This window comes from Symphalangus syndactylus, chromosome 20, assembly GCF_028878055.3.
Source record: "Symphalangus syndactylus isolate Jambi chromosome 20, NHGRI_mSymSyn1-v2.1_pri, whole genome shotgun sequence".
NCBI lineage: Eukaryota > Metazoa > Chordata > Mammalia > Primates > Hylobatidae > Symphalangus > Symphalangus syndactylus.
In genome coordinates this window covers 34,480,643-34,496,178 of record NC_072442.2, presented here as the reverse complement: position 1 = coordinate 34,496,178, position 15,536 = coordinate 34,480,643, and the positions used below count along the sequence as shown (strand labels likewise).

The window sequence follows — 15,536 nt, the reverse complement described above, 5'->3', positions numbered from 1 at the left end:
TACTAAAAATAAAAAAAAAAGTTAGCCAAGTGAGATGGCGGGCGCCTGTAGTCCCAGCTACTCGGGAGGCTGAGGCAGGAGAATGGCGTGAACTCTAGGGGGCAGAGCCTGCAGTGAGCCGAGATGGCGCCACTGCACTCCAGCCTGCAGTGAGCCGAGATGGCGCCACTGCACTCCAGCCTGGGCGACAGCGAGATTCTCTCTAAAAAAAAAAAAAGAGAAAGAAAGAATAGGCAAATTAACTCAAAAACAGAAATATAGAAAAAAAAGAATAAATTCACACACAGGAACAAAGCATACAAGACCTCTGGGGCAATATTTTATCATCTAACATATATGTAATTGAGATTCCAGAAAGAGATTAGAATGAAACAGAGGAAATACTTGAAGAGATAATAGCTAAAACCTATTCTAAAACTGATAAAAATACATCCACAGATCCAAAAAATTTGCAAACTGCAAGCAGGACAAACACAAAGATAAACCCATCTAGGAATTTTTTGGCCAAACTGGTGAAAACTAATGATTAAAATAAAATACTTTAAAAACAATTAAAGAAAAAATTATGCATTACATTCAGGGTGACAGCAATAAATATGACGGTTGACTTTTCATGAAAAAAAGAAGATAATGGAATGATATCTTTAAAATGCTAAATGAAAAATGTTAACTCTTTATTTTTCAAAAATGAAGGTGAATTAAAGCCATTTTCAGACAATGGCTTAGAGAATTTTATTGTAGGCAAAACCTCACTACCAGAAATGTTAAAGCAAGTTCCTCAGGCTGAAGGAAATGACAACAGATGAAAAGCCCAATCTGCAGAAAAGAATAAAAGAGTGGCTGGGCCCAGTTTCTCACGCCTGTATGGGAGGCCAAGGTGGGCAGATCATTTGAGGCCAGGAGTTCGAGACCTGCCTAGCCAACATGGCAAAATCCTGTCTCTACTAAAAACACAGAAACAGAAGGGGCTAGGATGGCCGACTAAAAGCAGCGACATTGGGTGGCTCCTATTAAAAAAAGAAAGAAAGAAGAAAAAAACATAACAAGCATGTGACTCCTTCACTGGCAACCAAGGTATCCAGGTTCTCTCATCAGAACTGAATAGAAGGCTGGTGTGGCCCATGGAGAGGAGGAAGAGCAGTGTGGTGCTGCAGCCACGTGGGGCAGAGGAGCACCCTCCCCTCAGCCAAAGGAGGCAGTGAGTGAGTGTGCTACCTAGCCAGGGAAACCATGCTTTTTCCACAGAACTGTGCAACCCATGGATCAGAAGATCCCACCTGTGAACCCATGCCCCCGGGGCCTAGTGTAGCAACCCCAGAACACACTGATTCTCAACAGCTGGAATCTGCTTAAACCCACCAAACCTCTGGGAGGATGGTCAATCAGCAACACAGCTGAGGCTGCCTGCTGTCTAAGCCTTTTGAGTTCCTTGGGGGAGGGGCAGCAGCCAGCACTAGGACTTGAAACTGCCTAACATGGAAGCTCCCTGGGTGGGGGAAGGGTGGCATCCATCTCTGAAGCTCCAGGCTGCTCTTTTCCCCTGCTAGAGCCAAGGAGACTGGACGGCTTGCTCCCAAGACTTGTACTCATAGCCTAACACACCAGTTGTGGCAGTCAACAGCCAGAATGCCTCTTCGGGCCTGACCCTGACCCATCCTTCCTCACTGGGCTGGGCTTCCCGGCAGAACTCCAATAACTCCAGTCAGAGGCTCAGGGAAATAAGCTGAATTTCCCTGGGCCTAGTCCCTTGGGAAGGGGGTGGCCACAGTCTCTGCGAACCTTTTCTCCCAGTAGTTCTGAGGAATCTGGGCAGCCTAGATGAGTGGGTTTCCCCCAGAGAAGCACAACCCCTCCACCAAGACACAAAGTGCTTTGTTAATGGGTCCTGCTTCCCATGCCACCAAACTGGATGACACCCTCCAACAAGGGGTCGTCAGATACCCTATACAGAAGCGGTCCTACTGGCATTAAGTTAGTGCCCCTCAAGGTCAGAGGTCACAGAAAAAGGAGCAGGCACCCATCTTTGCTGTTCTTCAGCCTCCTTGAGTGACATCTCTAGGCACCGGAGCGAATCAGATGAATACAGCCTGAAGTGAACTCCCAGAAAACTGCAGCAGCCCTACGGAAGGATCTGACCATTGAAAGAAAAACAAACAAGCGAAAAATGACAACAACAGCATCAACAACAACAAAATCCCCCCACAAAAATCCCATCTGAGGGTCAGCAGCCTCAAAGACTGAAACTAGACAAACTCACGAAGATGAGAAAGAATCAGTGAAGAAATGCTGAAAACCCAAAAGGCCAGAGTGCCTCTTCTCCAAATGATTACAAAGTCTCTCCATCGGGGCACAGAACTAGATAAGGGATCAGATAAATGAACTGACAGAAGTAGGCTTCAGAAGATGGGTAATAAAAAACTACGCTGAGCTAAAGGACCATGTCCTAACCCAATGCAGAGAACCTAAGAACCTTGATAAAAGGTTAGAGGAATTGCTAACTAGAATAACCAGTCTACAGAGGAACATAAACAAACTAATGGAGCTGAAAGCACAGCATGAGAACTTCGCAAAACATACACAAGTATCAATAGCCAAATCAACCAAGAAAAAGAAAGGATATCAGAGTTGGAAGACCACCTTGCTGAAATAAGACATGCAGACAAGATTAGAGAAAAAAGAATGGAAATAAATGAATGAAGCCTCCAAGAAATATGGGACTTCATAAAAAGAGCAAACCTGCAATTGATTGGAGTACAGGAAGGAGAAAGGGAGAAAGGAAATAAACTGGAAAACACACTTCAGCATATTATCCAGGAGAACATCCTCACCCTAGCAAGACTGGCCAACATGCAAATTCAGGAAACACAGAGAACACCATTACGATACTCCATGAGAAGATCAACCACAAGATACATAATCATCAGATTCACCAAGGTCAAAATGAAAGAAAAACTGTTAAGGGCAGCCAGAGAGAAAGGCCAGGTCACCTACAAAGGGATGCCCATCAGACTAACAGTGGATGTCTCAGCAGAAACCCTATAAACCAGAGGAGATTGGGGGCCAATATTTGACATTCTTAAAGAAAAGAAATTTCAGCCCAGAGTTTCATATCTAGCCAAACTAAGCTTCATAAGTGAAGGAGAAATAAAATCCTTTCCAGACAAGCAAACGTTGAGGGACTTCGTTACCACCAGGCCTACCCTACAAGAGCTCCTGAAAGATGCACTAAATATGGAAAGGAAAAACTGGTACCAGCCACTGCACAAACACAACAAAATATAAAGACCAATGACACTATGAGGAAACTGCATCAACTAGTGTGCAAAATAACCAAATAGCATCATGAAGACAGGATCATATTCACACATAACAATACTAACCTTAATGTAAATGGGCTAAATGCCCCAATTAAAATACAAGAACATATAGAAAAGGAAACCAAAATCACCTTTCATTTTACTATTCAAAGATTACCACAATAAACATTTGTAGTGTATCTTCCTAGTAGGAGTAAATTCTAATTAGATAAGGTAAGATTGCTTCCTTTCTAAAAGATCTATTGAAGATAAAATTGATTTAGTTCAGTTTGAAAAATTAACTTTAAAGACAAGAACATAATTATGAATGCATACTTTATTCAAATATTAGCATTTTAAGTAAAATTTATTTTCTTCACAATTAGAAAACATGAAAAGCTATATACAATCCTTTGGTGTTTCAAATTTAAGAATCAATGTCTGAGGGACTTTTGTGTGTGAAAATAAATATTCATATACTTTTTTAGTTGCTTAATGTTTGATGTATTACACTGCTTTCTATTAAACAAAACTTTAAAAACTGATTTTCTTGTGTATCTAAATCTGGGTTATAAATTTGGTTAGCTTAATTCCCTTAACAAATATAATGTTTATTTATAACTTGTATTTGGTTGATTTTTTTGGAAAACTTGGAATACCATAACACTTAGACAAAATATTTATAAATACAATGATTACAAAATATGTTAACCTTTTATCACATCCAGTTAAAAATGTGCTGACAACATGGATTTAATTTCTCAGTCAAGTCACAAGGTCTGGGTGGTCTCTCATCTGGATGGCTCCTGGTGAGCCCTGGAACATGGCGGTGTGGTCCAAGGCGATTTAAACCTGTGCCACAGATTATTCAGCTGAGTCCTTTTTGCAATAGAGTTTTAAGACCCTCTTTCATTTAAATTTAAAATTTTTGAAACTTAGTGTCCTTCCTAAAAATAAAATGAAATGAACTTTCCTAAAGTGTTGTATTATTAGTACTATGTAAGTCATCATTCTGGCCTTATGAAATATTGGCATTTTCTACTGGTGTAACTTTTATTAGAAGTATCTCATCATAACTAGTAGGATCATCTCAAAGGGGTTGCAACAGATTAGCAGGTAATGAAATCAATGTAGTGTTTCCTGAATGGTATTGTGTGGGTGGAGGGGGGAAGGAATATACACAGACACACAGAGGAAGGGGTAAAAGAGAATAAGAAATATCAAGGTGCATAACACATGGATAAGTAAGTATTGTTAAGTACAACTCTTGCTTCAGTTATACGTGTGTGTGCTGGGCTGCAATGTAAAAATGCATTTCTCAATGGATTGGGTCAAAATAGTTTTCAAGTCACTGACTTAAGATTTTATCGTAGGGGATGAGGAAATCAGTCTAAGTGATTACCTCTTTCTGGTGGGATGTTTGCTTAATCTGTCACCTTAGAAAACACTGCTGAGTTCCTATTTTCAGTTCATTATTGTATACTACCAAAGCTGCTACTCAAAGGCTGAGCTTATCTTCTATTTGTTCTGCGTGGTGCCCACTAGTCCTTACTGTTTTTGATATAGTTATCTACTTTTTAAAAACTGTTTAGCACTCACATATTTTTTTTCAATCTTTACTTCTCACAGAAATAGAAAAAGGAAATTATGTATTCTGTATCAACAAAGATTTAACAAAACATCCATATACTACAACTGCCTCCTTACTAAAATTAAGAATTAGTATGTATCTTTTTTCTTCTTATATTAAAACTATTTTTTTGTACACTATTTTAAGCTTATGAACTGAAAGTCTTTTAGAGATAATTTACTTCAACGAACTATTATTATTTGTTTTATGCACAAATTGTCACAACTTGGTCTTAGCAAGCTCCACTGTTCACTTACAGTCTCTAATGTTTCTGAAAGAATCCATGATTTCTGCTAAAAGGAAGATACTTAGGAACTATTCTGTTTTCCTTCTCTGAGACCTAAAATTGACTGGTTCTTTAATGGAAATGAGATCCATATCTAGGCACTAAGGGTTTACAGAAATAATTGTGGGCAAAAGTACTAATGCTATTTTTGTTGCACTATATTTTGAGATCTCTTTAAGGCTCTATGTTCTTATTGATTTATTCCAATTTAATTTATTATACTATTGCATCCTACTTTTTCTTTTTAAATATATTATGATTGACTGTTACAGACTTTCTGTTAAACTGACAGGAAGTTTTTATAAACAATAACAGCACTTACATTTTGAAAGACTAGTTCCCACTGTTCTCTTGGTCCAATTGCATCTGAACGCCCAACAAGTTCATCTGAATTTATACCAAGATATTGTCCATAGCCAAATTTCAGGGCGATTCTGTACATTAATAAGATAGATAAAAGTTAAAAACTGAGAGAAAATTAATTACAGAACATCAAAACAGGACATGTGTATGTGTGTGGGTGTGTACATATCTAAAATTTCAGACTGGACATATTCCAAGTGTTCAAAAGATGCATGTGGCTGAGTGGTGACTCACTCCTATAATCTCTGTGCTTTGGGAAGCCAATGGGAAAATTGCTCAAGGCAAGACATTCAAGATCAGCCTGGACAACATAGTGAGAGCCCATCTCTACAAAAAATTTAAAAAATTAGCTGGGCATTGTGGCGTGAGTATGTAATATCAGCTACTTGGGAGGCTGACGCAGGAGGATTGCTTGAGCCCAGAAATTTGAGGTTATAGTGAACTATGATCACACCACTGCCCTCCAGCCTGGGTGACAGAGTGAGATGCTGTGCCTTCCAAAAAAAAAAGCTACATGTGACTAGTTGTTGCCATATTGGACAGTGCAGTTTTAAATTTAGTTTTATATTTTGCTTTTTTAATATAAACATTGTACCTTATATATTACATAACATATATTTTCAAAATTCATCATTCTTCAATTATACCTCTTTAAAGTTCAATAACAAATTACTAAAACTTACTTTTTCTCTTATCATAAATAGTTCTATTTACATCTATTCTGTACACAAAACTGATTTATCCTTAGAGAAAATTCCTGGAAATAATTGGATCAAAGGGTATAAACCATAAAGTTCTTATGTCATCAAACTGTTTTCCAGAAAATGCTGCTTCCATTTACATTCTTACCTCAAATTAACAGAGTATGTTTTGTATCATGGATTTTTTTTTAAACATTATGACTAAAAAAATACTTGAAAACCTGATATGGAAAAAAACAGTATCCTATTAATTTGCATTTTAGTAGTTAACTAGAATAACAATTGTTTTTCTTTTCTTTTCCTTTTTGGTTTTTAGATTATCTGATAATGTCCCTTGTCCATTTTTCTATTGAGATCTGACTGTTCACAATTTTTCTACTGGGGTCTTCAGTGCTATGAATTCTATACAAGATACACATGAAGAATAAGAACTCACTGCCTATTAAGATTGTTACAAATATTTTCCTCATTTGCCAGTTAATTTTCTTTATTATCCTTTTTTGTTTATACTTGTAAAGCAGTTTAAAACTATTGAATTTTTTCTTCCTCTGTTTTTATTCTTTGTCTTTCACCATACTTATCAGACTTTCAAAGAAAGTACAGAAATAATCATCCAAATGTGATTTTTTAAAATTATGATTTCTAATTTTTTACCTTACTGAGAATCCCCTGGGATGCCAGAATTGACTTTTACTCCTTTATATGTTAATGATTATATAACAGAAATCATTATCATGTTGATGTAACCAAATACTAAAATATGTAAATTCACTTTCAGTATCTTTTTCCCAAAGAATCATTCTATACTTCTGCACAAGGTGAGAATAAAAAAGGTTACTTTATAAAATGACTGTAAAAATAGTGAGTAAAAATATTCTTTTGGTCGTTATGATGCTGTAACATTCTCTGCTGGTTTCAACAATATTCCTTTTTTTAGTCTTCCTGTTTGTCTTTAGCCTTCCAAACAGTGAGTTTAAATATCATAGCAACAGTGAACCAGGTTTTATACTATTTGATTTTTTAATCTATCTTATTTGGTGTGTGAAATTATTAATCTTCATTTTTTAACTTACATATCTTTTTTCCATCCTAGCATTATATATTGACAGGAAATCCACTAAAAGTGATCACAAAATCTACTTTTCAAAAAAGATATTTCGTTTTTTATATCAAAATTACCCTGTGGGCTTAAGACAGATACTAAATTTTAAATGAATACATTAAATTTTTTAAATAACTGGTTACTAATTATATTACAACATAAGCTCACCTGGAATCAGATAATTTGACAGCGGTAAACTGCTCTGGAGGACTCATCAACTGTTGGAGAAAAAACATCTGAAAATAAAATTGACATTTACTATAAATATAAAGAGATTATTTTGCTTTAAAAAATGTGGCTATTTTCTGCAATTAAATGTAAGAATATTCAGATATACTGATGTCACTGTAATACTGTATCTTTGGAATCAAGATCTATTTTACCTTCTTTTAACTACAGTGCTAATTTTATATACTGAGTAAGACAGGGTGATATAATGCTTATATAGTAACTTTCGAGATGGCTTCTCTTTATGTTTTAAAATACAGTCATAAATAAGCACTTATTTAAAAAGCTAAATGCTTTCATTTATTCAAGGGGTGGCCTTACTAACCAAACGATGCTGCTTTTTATCTTCTAATTACTTCGTATCTCATTAGTGCTTCCTCTAATGGGCTAAAGAAAATGAGGAAACTTCAAATTGTTAAATGCACCCAGGTTAGTTTTGGTAATAGGTCTGAATAAAAAAGAAATTCAAACATTTTTGACTCAAATAGGTTTTCTTTTTTCTTTCCACTTACTATTTTAATTATTAGTGTTGTTTTGATTTCCAAAGATAATCTTCTGGAACTATACGGAATGTTTTCAAATGCTTATATTAGAAAGAGGGACTTGCCAATGGCTGGTAAATATTAAGGAATTAAAGAAAAAATGGAAGAGTCAAATGCAATGCTTCCATTCCTTTGGAAAATGTTTGAGACTAGTTAGAGTTTGGCCTAAGTGAATGAATGTCCTAAAATCTACACTTGTGGCAGCCTCTTCCCTTCCAGACACAAACCTTCTTTGTGTGGAGCTCCCAGGGTAAAAAGACCATTGTCGAGTGCAGGTATATAGGTTCCCTCATCCATTTCAATGGCTATGATTCCCGAAATTTCACCAGTTTGTTACTGTCCACCAGATTCCTAAAAAATAAAATTGATATTTCAACTTTATATTTTAGTTTTGACACAGAGTTCTTTGTTATTATAACTTAGTTTTAAAAACTTTTTATTTTGCAGTTGTAAGAAGTAATATAAAGATCTCACATATTCTTTACTCGCTTTGTCTCAATGATGACATCTTGCATAAGTATCATACACTGTTAGAATCAGGAAACTGACATTGATATAATCCATGAACCTTATTCAGATTTCACCAGTTTTGCATGTACTTGTTTGTGTGTATGTGCACAGATTCATGCGACTACCAGCACAGTCAGGATTAGGTTTTTAAAACACAAAATAGCAACATACAGCCAGTCATGGGGGTGCATGCCTGTAATCCCAGCTACTCAGGGAGGTGGGAAAGAGGATCACTTGAGCCCAGGAGTGCAAGGTAATAGTGAGCAATTATCACGCCACTGCACTACAGCCTGAGTGACACAGCAAGGTCTTGTCTCAAAAAAAGACCGAAACAAAACAAAAGGCAACAAGTGAAGGTAAAAAGTGATATATGGAGAACGGTCTCTCTCATGATGGACCCCAGCCATCTATTCATGCCTGCTTTCCAGAGGCAATGCCTGTCATAATATTTCTGAAAAATGCCTCTACAGAAAGACTTTCTAGCACAGTAATCTTTTTAAATTTTTTTGAGATGGAGTCTCGCTCTGTCGCCCATGCTGGAGTGCAGTGACGCGATCTTGGCTCACTGTGACCTCTCCCTCCCGGGTTCAAACAACTCTCTGCCTCAGCTTCCCGAGTAGATGGGGTTACAGGCACCTGCCACCATGCCCCAATAATTTTTTTAATATTTTTAGTAGAGACGGAGTTTCACCACATTGGCCAGGCTGGTCTTGAACTCCTGACCTTGTGATCCACCTGTCTCTGCCTCCCAAAGGACTGGGATTACAGGTGTGAGCCACCGCACCCGGCCAGTAATCTTAACTATGATTTTAGACTGAAAGCAAAACGAGCAGAATCTATGTCTATACGTACTAATTTCCAATTTGCCAATAGAAATGTTAGACTCTAGCAACAATTATTTTAGCAGTTGTTATAAAAGTTTTTATCTTAATGTTAAAAAATATCCTCAAACCTTCTCCTAAATTGTACTTTAACTAGAGCAGAAATGAGTCAATCATTAACTGGATATGACATATTAAGGAATTCTTGTTAATTTTACAAGGTCTGATAATGACATAGTATCATGTATAAAAATAAAGAACAAAACAGGTGATGAGAGAAAGACATACCACTTTAAGAAATGTACATTTATGTACTTATGGGTAAAATGACATAATATCTGTGATTTTACTTAAAATTTTTGAGGAAAAAATGTGTGTGTTGGTGTGTATGTAAATGCAATGAGATTGGCAAAATATTGATAATTAATGCTGCGGCCTGGGCACATGGGGGATTCATTATATTCTATGTATGGAATAGTTTGGATATTTCCATAATAAAAAGGTTTTAAAGATTCAGTTAATTCCATTGCACAAAATTTTCCATTCAACTAAACATTTCATGCTTTTCATAATCAATTTTAAAATACATAAGATTTTAGCTGAAATGAAGTTGGACCCTTACCTAACACCAAATACAAAAAGTAACTTAAAATAGACCAAAGACCTAAATGTAAGAGCTAAAGTTAGAAAACTTTTAGAAGAAAATGGGAAAAGCTTCACGACAATGAATTTGGCAATGATTTCTTACATAGAACATCAAAGGCACAGGCAACAAATGAAAACATAGACAAACTGGACTTTATCAGAATTAAAAACTTTTGTGCATCAAGAACCACTGTCAACAGAGTAAAAGGCAACCCAGAGAATAGAGAAAATATTTGTAAACTACATACAGTATAAGAAATTAATATCCAGACTATACAGAGAACTCCAAAAAGACAAATACCACAATTCAAAACTGGGCAAAGGATATACACGGACATTGCTCCAAAGATGATATACAAATGGCCAATAAGCACTTGAAAAGACGCTCAACATCACTAGTCACTAGGGAAATATAAATCAAAACCATAATGCAATACCACTTCACACCCATTAGAATAGCTATTATCAAAACAAACAAACAAACAAAAAACAGAAACCAAGAAAACCAGAAAATCAAATGTTGGGCAGGATGTGGAGAAACTGAAACCCTGTGCAATGCTGGTGGGAAGGTAAAATGGTGCATGTATTTAAATGCCACTGAAGTGTACACGTAAAAATAGAAAAACTGGCAAATTCTATATTTTGTATATTTTACCTCCACACACACATAAAACCAATGGAGAAAAAGAAAATTAATCAAAGTTAAAATTTCAGCTAAAGATGATTAGAAAGCAATAAAACTAATGACAATTTAGATGATTGAGTTATAGCTACAATTGTTTTCAGTAAAAGAAATAATGCTTTATTCATAATCATTATGAACAGTATTACGGTTAGCAAGTCTTTCTTATACATGTAATAGTTAATAATTTTAAATTAGATTTATTTTGTATGTTCTATGCCACGTTCACCAAGTACACTTAATATTAAATAAAATCATTGAAATACAATATCTCATTGATGCTTTGCAAATGAAGAAGAAATTTCTGGCAGACAAGCTCCTCAAAATTTTCACACTCTGTCTAAGTAGGGAAATGATACAATAACATTACTTATAATATTGTCAACTGAAAAAGAAATTACTTTGAGCAGGCTCCAGTATTTTTTCTCAATGAGATTTCAAAGAATAAAGCTAAACACAGTATCATCAAGAATTAAATGTGAGCATTCTGCCTATTTTCTGCAAGTGGCCTACATTCAACCTTTGGAGGTATGCTTATATGTTTAACGACTAAAGTAACATAACATAATACTTAACGGTGCCACTCTGGAGTTTTAGCTGTGAAAAAGCAGTGGATCCTAAGAACAGTGGACACTGAAGTTCCCTGTCTTTACATCAAGTTACAGCTCAAGCTGTGTATATGCTGCAGATGCCCAAGCTGAATTTAAGAGAATCCGTTCTAAAATATTACTTGCTATTTAGACGCATGATTAAAGTTATTTCCTTTTAAACCTTAGGCAAATGGTCAAATATTCCTGCTGTGTTGTCTCACAATGCATAACAAAGTTTTTCACATATTTTCACATAGTTTAGAATGTTTATATATGTCTGGCATGCCTGTAATCCCAGCACTTTCAGAGGTGGAAGGAGGAAAATCACTTAAGCCCAGGAGTTCAAAATCAGTCTAGGCAACAAAAGGAGATCCCCACCTCTACAAAAAAATTAAGAAATTAGCTGAGTATGGTGGTACGAGACTGTGGTCCCAGCTACTCGGGAATCTGAGGTGAGAGGATTGCTTGAGCCTATGAGGTCGAGGGTGCACTGAGCCATGATCACATCACTGCACTCCAGCATGAGCAACAAAGCAAGAGCCTGTCTCAAAAAAAAAAAAAAAAAAAATGGCCCGACGCACCAGTGTCATGGCTGATAAGATACTACCAGGGCACCCTCATTCTAGCATCAAGGCTGTGTGACAGCTCACCTCACCTTCTGACTAACCCAGTTCTTCTGTGCTAAGGGCCCCCTTAAATCTCTACCTTCATTATGTGCTTGACACAAAGGAATGATATATCTTAGATTTGGAAATGGAATTTTCTTCCCCAATCTTACTGTAGTCTAAGTACCCTTCACAGACCTTCTATTAACCCATAGCTTACTTAGCTTTAGTTCCTGGGTAAACAAAATATGTGTTTTGCAAGCTACAATGTTGTAAGCTCAATTGCTTCTGAATCTAGCACAGCTCAGTGAAACTCTTTGCTTACAGACATGCTCATTTTTATTAATGTCACACATGGTTTTCTCCATGTGAAAGACAGAATTTCTTTCATCCTATTTACTAATCCCTTCAGATCCTTGTGAGGAACCAACAGAACAGCTTTAAAAATTTAAAAGGTTTTTTTCTTTCCCTTCACAAATAGGCACATGCTTACTTATACGGCAAGTTTAGAAAATCCACAATGCAAAAGAAGGTAGAAGGACAAAGAGAAAAAGATGCAGAAGGACTTCCTCTTGCAGCCAAGATGGACTTGCCTTTCCACCATGACCAACCAGAAAACTGAAATTGATAGGATATTTGAGAAAACTGTTTTCGGGGATTGGATCACAGGCAGAACAGGACTGTGATATTTGACAACAGGAAAACACAGGAGGCTAATCTCACACAGACTTCTGTTTTCTGTCCAATGGCAGTTTCTTGACCACACAGAGAGAGGTAGAGACTCCAAAAATGAGGCAATGTCACTGTCACTAAGCTGAGAGTCTTGCAGTGCTAACATGTTGGGAGTTTAGAGAATAAGGTACTGGAGAAGAAGGAACTACATACAGGTGAAGCCTCAAAAGAGGATGCAAAAGTTCTCTGCAGGTCTGGGGCCAAGGGCTGGGGGGAGTACATACAGTAGGCAGGCTCCACAAGGCCTCTGCAAAGTGGCTGGCACTTCTGAGGGCTGACTGGAGATGCCAGAGATCACACAAATTTGGGACACAGCAGAGTGGAGAGAACTCACCAAGTAGACCTAGAACATGTGGCTGAGGCCCATGAGGATGAACCTTTCCTAGAGTAAGAGTCACTGTCTAAGTCTATGGGCAAAACCCTAATAAGTAAGCACAAACTAACAACGGCCCAGGCTTGACAGGAGCAAAAGGGTGGTCAAACAGTTTAATTAGGCATCAAGACATTTAACAGAAATAAAGGTTAAAATGTTATGAAAATGAAAGACTGAATTTATAAGGAAGACTTAACAATCATAAATGTGTACACATGACAGCTTCATAATACTTTAAGCAAAAACTGCTCAAGTGGACAGATCTAGAATTACAGCTGGAGATTTTAACATAACTCTCAATACATTCTAGGATGAGTAAAAAATCAGTAAGGACGCAGAAGATGTGCATAGTCACAAGCTCCACCAGTTGATCTAACTGACATCTAAAGAACACTGAACCGCTGGGTGCTGCGGCTCGCGCCCGTAATCCCAGCACTTTGGGAGGCTGAGGTGGGTGGATCGCCTGAGGTCAGGAGTTTGAGACTAGCTTGGCCAATGTGGTGAAATCCCGTCTCTATTAAAAATATAAAAAAAATTAGCCAGGCGTGGTGGCAGGTGCCTGTAATTCCAGCTCCTCTGGAGGCTGAGGCAGGACAATCACTTGAACCTGGGAGGCAGAGGCTGCAGGGAGCCGAGATCGCGCCACTGCACTCCAGCCTGCTGGGCAACAGAGCAAGACTTCATCTCCAAAAAAAAAAAAAAAAAAAAAAAACCAAAAAAACCCTTAACCAACATCTGCAGAATACACATTCTTTGAGGGTACATGGAAATTCACTAAGAAAGTATGTGCTCCAACTATACTATAAATGAATTAGAAATCATCAACAATAACGTACCTATAATATCTCTATGTAGTAGAAATTAAAAACAATACACTTTTAAATAACTCAAGTGTCCATGAAAAGAAAAATCACAAGGAAAACTAGATAATATTTTGAATGGAATGAAAGTGAAAACAAAATGTGTTGACTATAACTAAAACTAAAGTGGAATAAAGAGATCTAACTCCCTTCTTAAGAAGCAATAAAACAAGAGCAAAGTAAACTGAAAATAAGTTAAAGGGAGGGAAAAAAAAAGATTGAAAATAAATTAAATAGAAAATGAAAACAAGAGAAAATAAGTAATACTGAAACAGGCATGTTCAACCTGAGGGCTGCATGTGGCCCAGGCCAGCTTTGAATGCAGCCCAACACAAATTCATAAGCTTTCTTGAAACATTACGAGATTTTTTTTGCTTTTTTTTTTTTGGCTCATCAGCTTATCGTTAGTGTATTCCATGTGTGGCCCAAGACAATTCTTCTCCTTCCATTGTGGCCCAGGGAAGATAAAAGATTGAATACCCCTGTACTAAAAGATCATTAATGATCTAAAATAAATGATCTTATAAAGAATTGATAAACCTCCAGCTAGACTGACTGATCCAGGAAAAAATAGAAAAAACACAAATTACCAATATGAAGAAATTGCAATACAGATTAGATTCTACAGACATTAAAAGGATATTAAAGGAATATTCTGAACAATTTTATGCCAATAAATCCAACAACTTGGATGAAATGAAATTTTCCTAAAATACACAAATTACCAAAACTGACAACAGAAAAATCTGAAAATATCTCTTAAAAAATCTTAATTTTCCCACAAAAAACTAAAACCAAACAAACAAAACCCTCTAGGTTCAGATGACTTCATTGGTAAATCCTATCAAACACGTAAGGAAGAAATCATACCCATCTTACACAGCTATTTCCAAAAACAGGGAAGAAGACAGCACTTCCCATCTAATTTTATGACACCTAATATCACCTTGACACCAAAATCAAATAAAGCCATTACAAGAAAAGGATACAAAAGTCCAATATCTCCCATCAACACCAATATAGAAATCTTTAAAAAAAAAAAAGCGCCTAGAAATCAAATCTAGCAATACCCCAAAGGATAACACACTACAACCAAATGGGGTTTATCTCAGGGATGTAAAGTTAGTTTAAAAGTTGAAAATGAAACCAATGTAATTCATTGGCAGAATGAAGAAAGTTGTATGATCATCTCAACAGATACAGAAAGAGGCATTTGACAGCATTAAACATCGTTATGATAAGAACTCCCAAGAAACAAAGTTTAAAAGGAATGTCCTCATTTTGATAAAGGTTTTCTCTGCAGATCCTACAGACATCATACCATATGGTGGACTACTGAAAGCTTTCTGCCTAAGCTTGGGAACAATGCAATTATGCCCATTCTCATGACTTCTGTTCAACACTATGGAAGTCCTGGACAGTATAATAAACCAATAAAAAGCAAGACAAGACATAAGGATTAGAAAGAAAGAAGTGAAACGATAGTCACAGGAAACATAATTGCAAATTTCTTAGTTTTCTATATAAACAAACCACTAGAAGTAATAAGTGAAACAGACTTATGAGACTA

At 36.5% G+C, this 15,536-nt stretch overlaps 1 protein-coding gene across 1 annotated transcript; it reads right to left on the bottom strand.

The window, feature by feature from the left end:
- Nucleotides 1-3,446: 3,446 nt before the first annotated feature.
- LOC129469476 (protein FRG1B-like) lies at nt 3,447-8,745 on the bottom strand. Its single transcript, XM_063629957.1, has 4 exons — nt 8,376-8,745; nt 7,547-7,614; nt 5,535-5,646; nt 3,447-4,148 (listed from the first exon to the last, which is right to left on the bottom strand). The coding sequence occupies exons 1-4, from the start codon at nt 8,439-8,441 to the stop codon at nt 4,143-4,145; spliced, it is 252 nt and encodes an 83-aa protein (XP_063486027.1). The 5' UTR covers nt 8,442-8,745; the 3' UTR covers nt 3,447-4,142.
- Between the last annotated feature and the right edge of the window lie 6,791 nt (nt 8,746-15,536).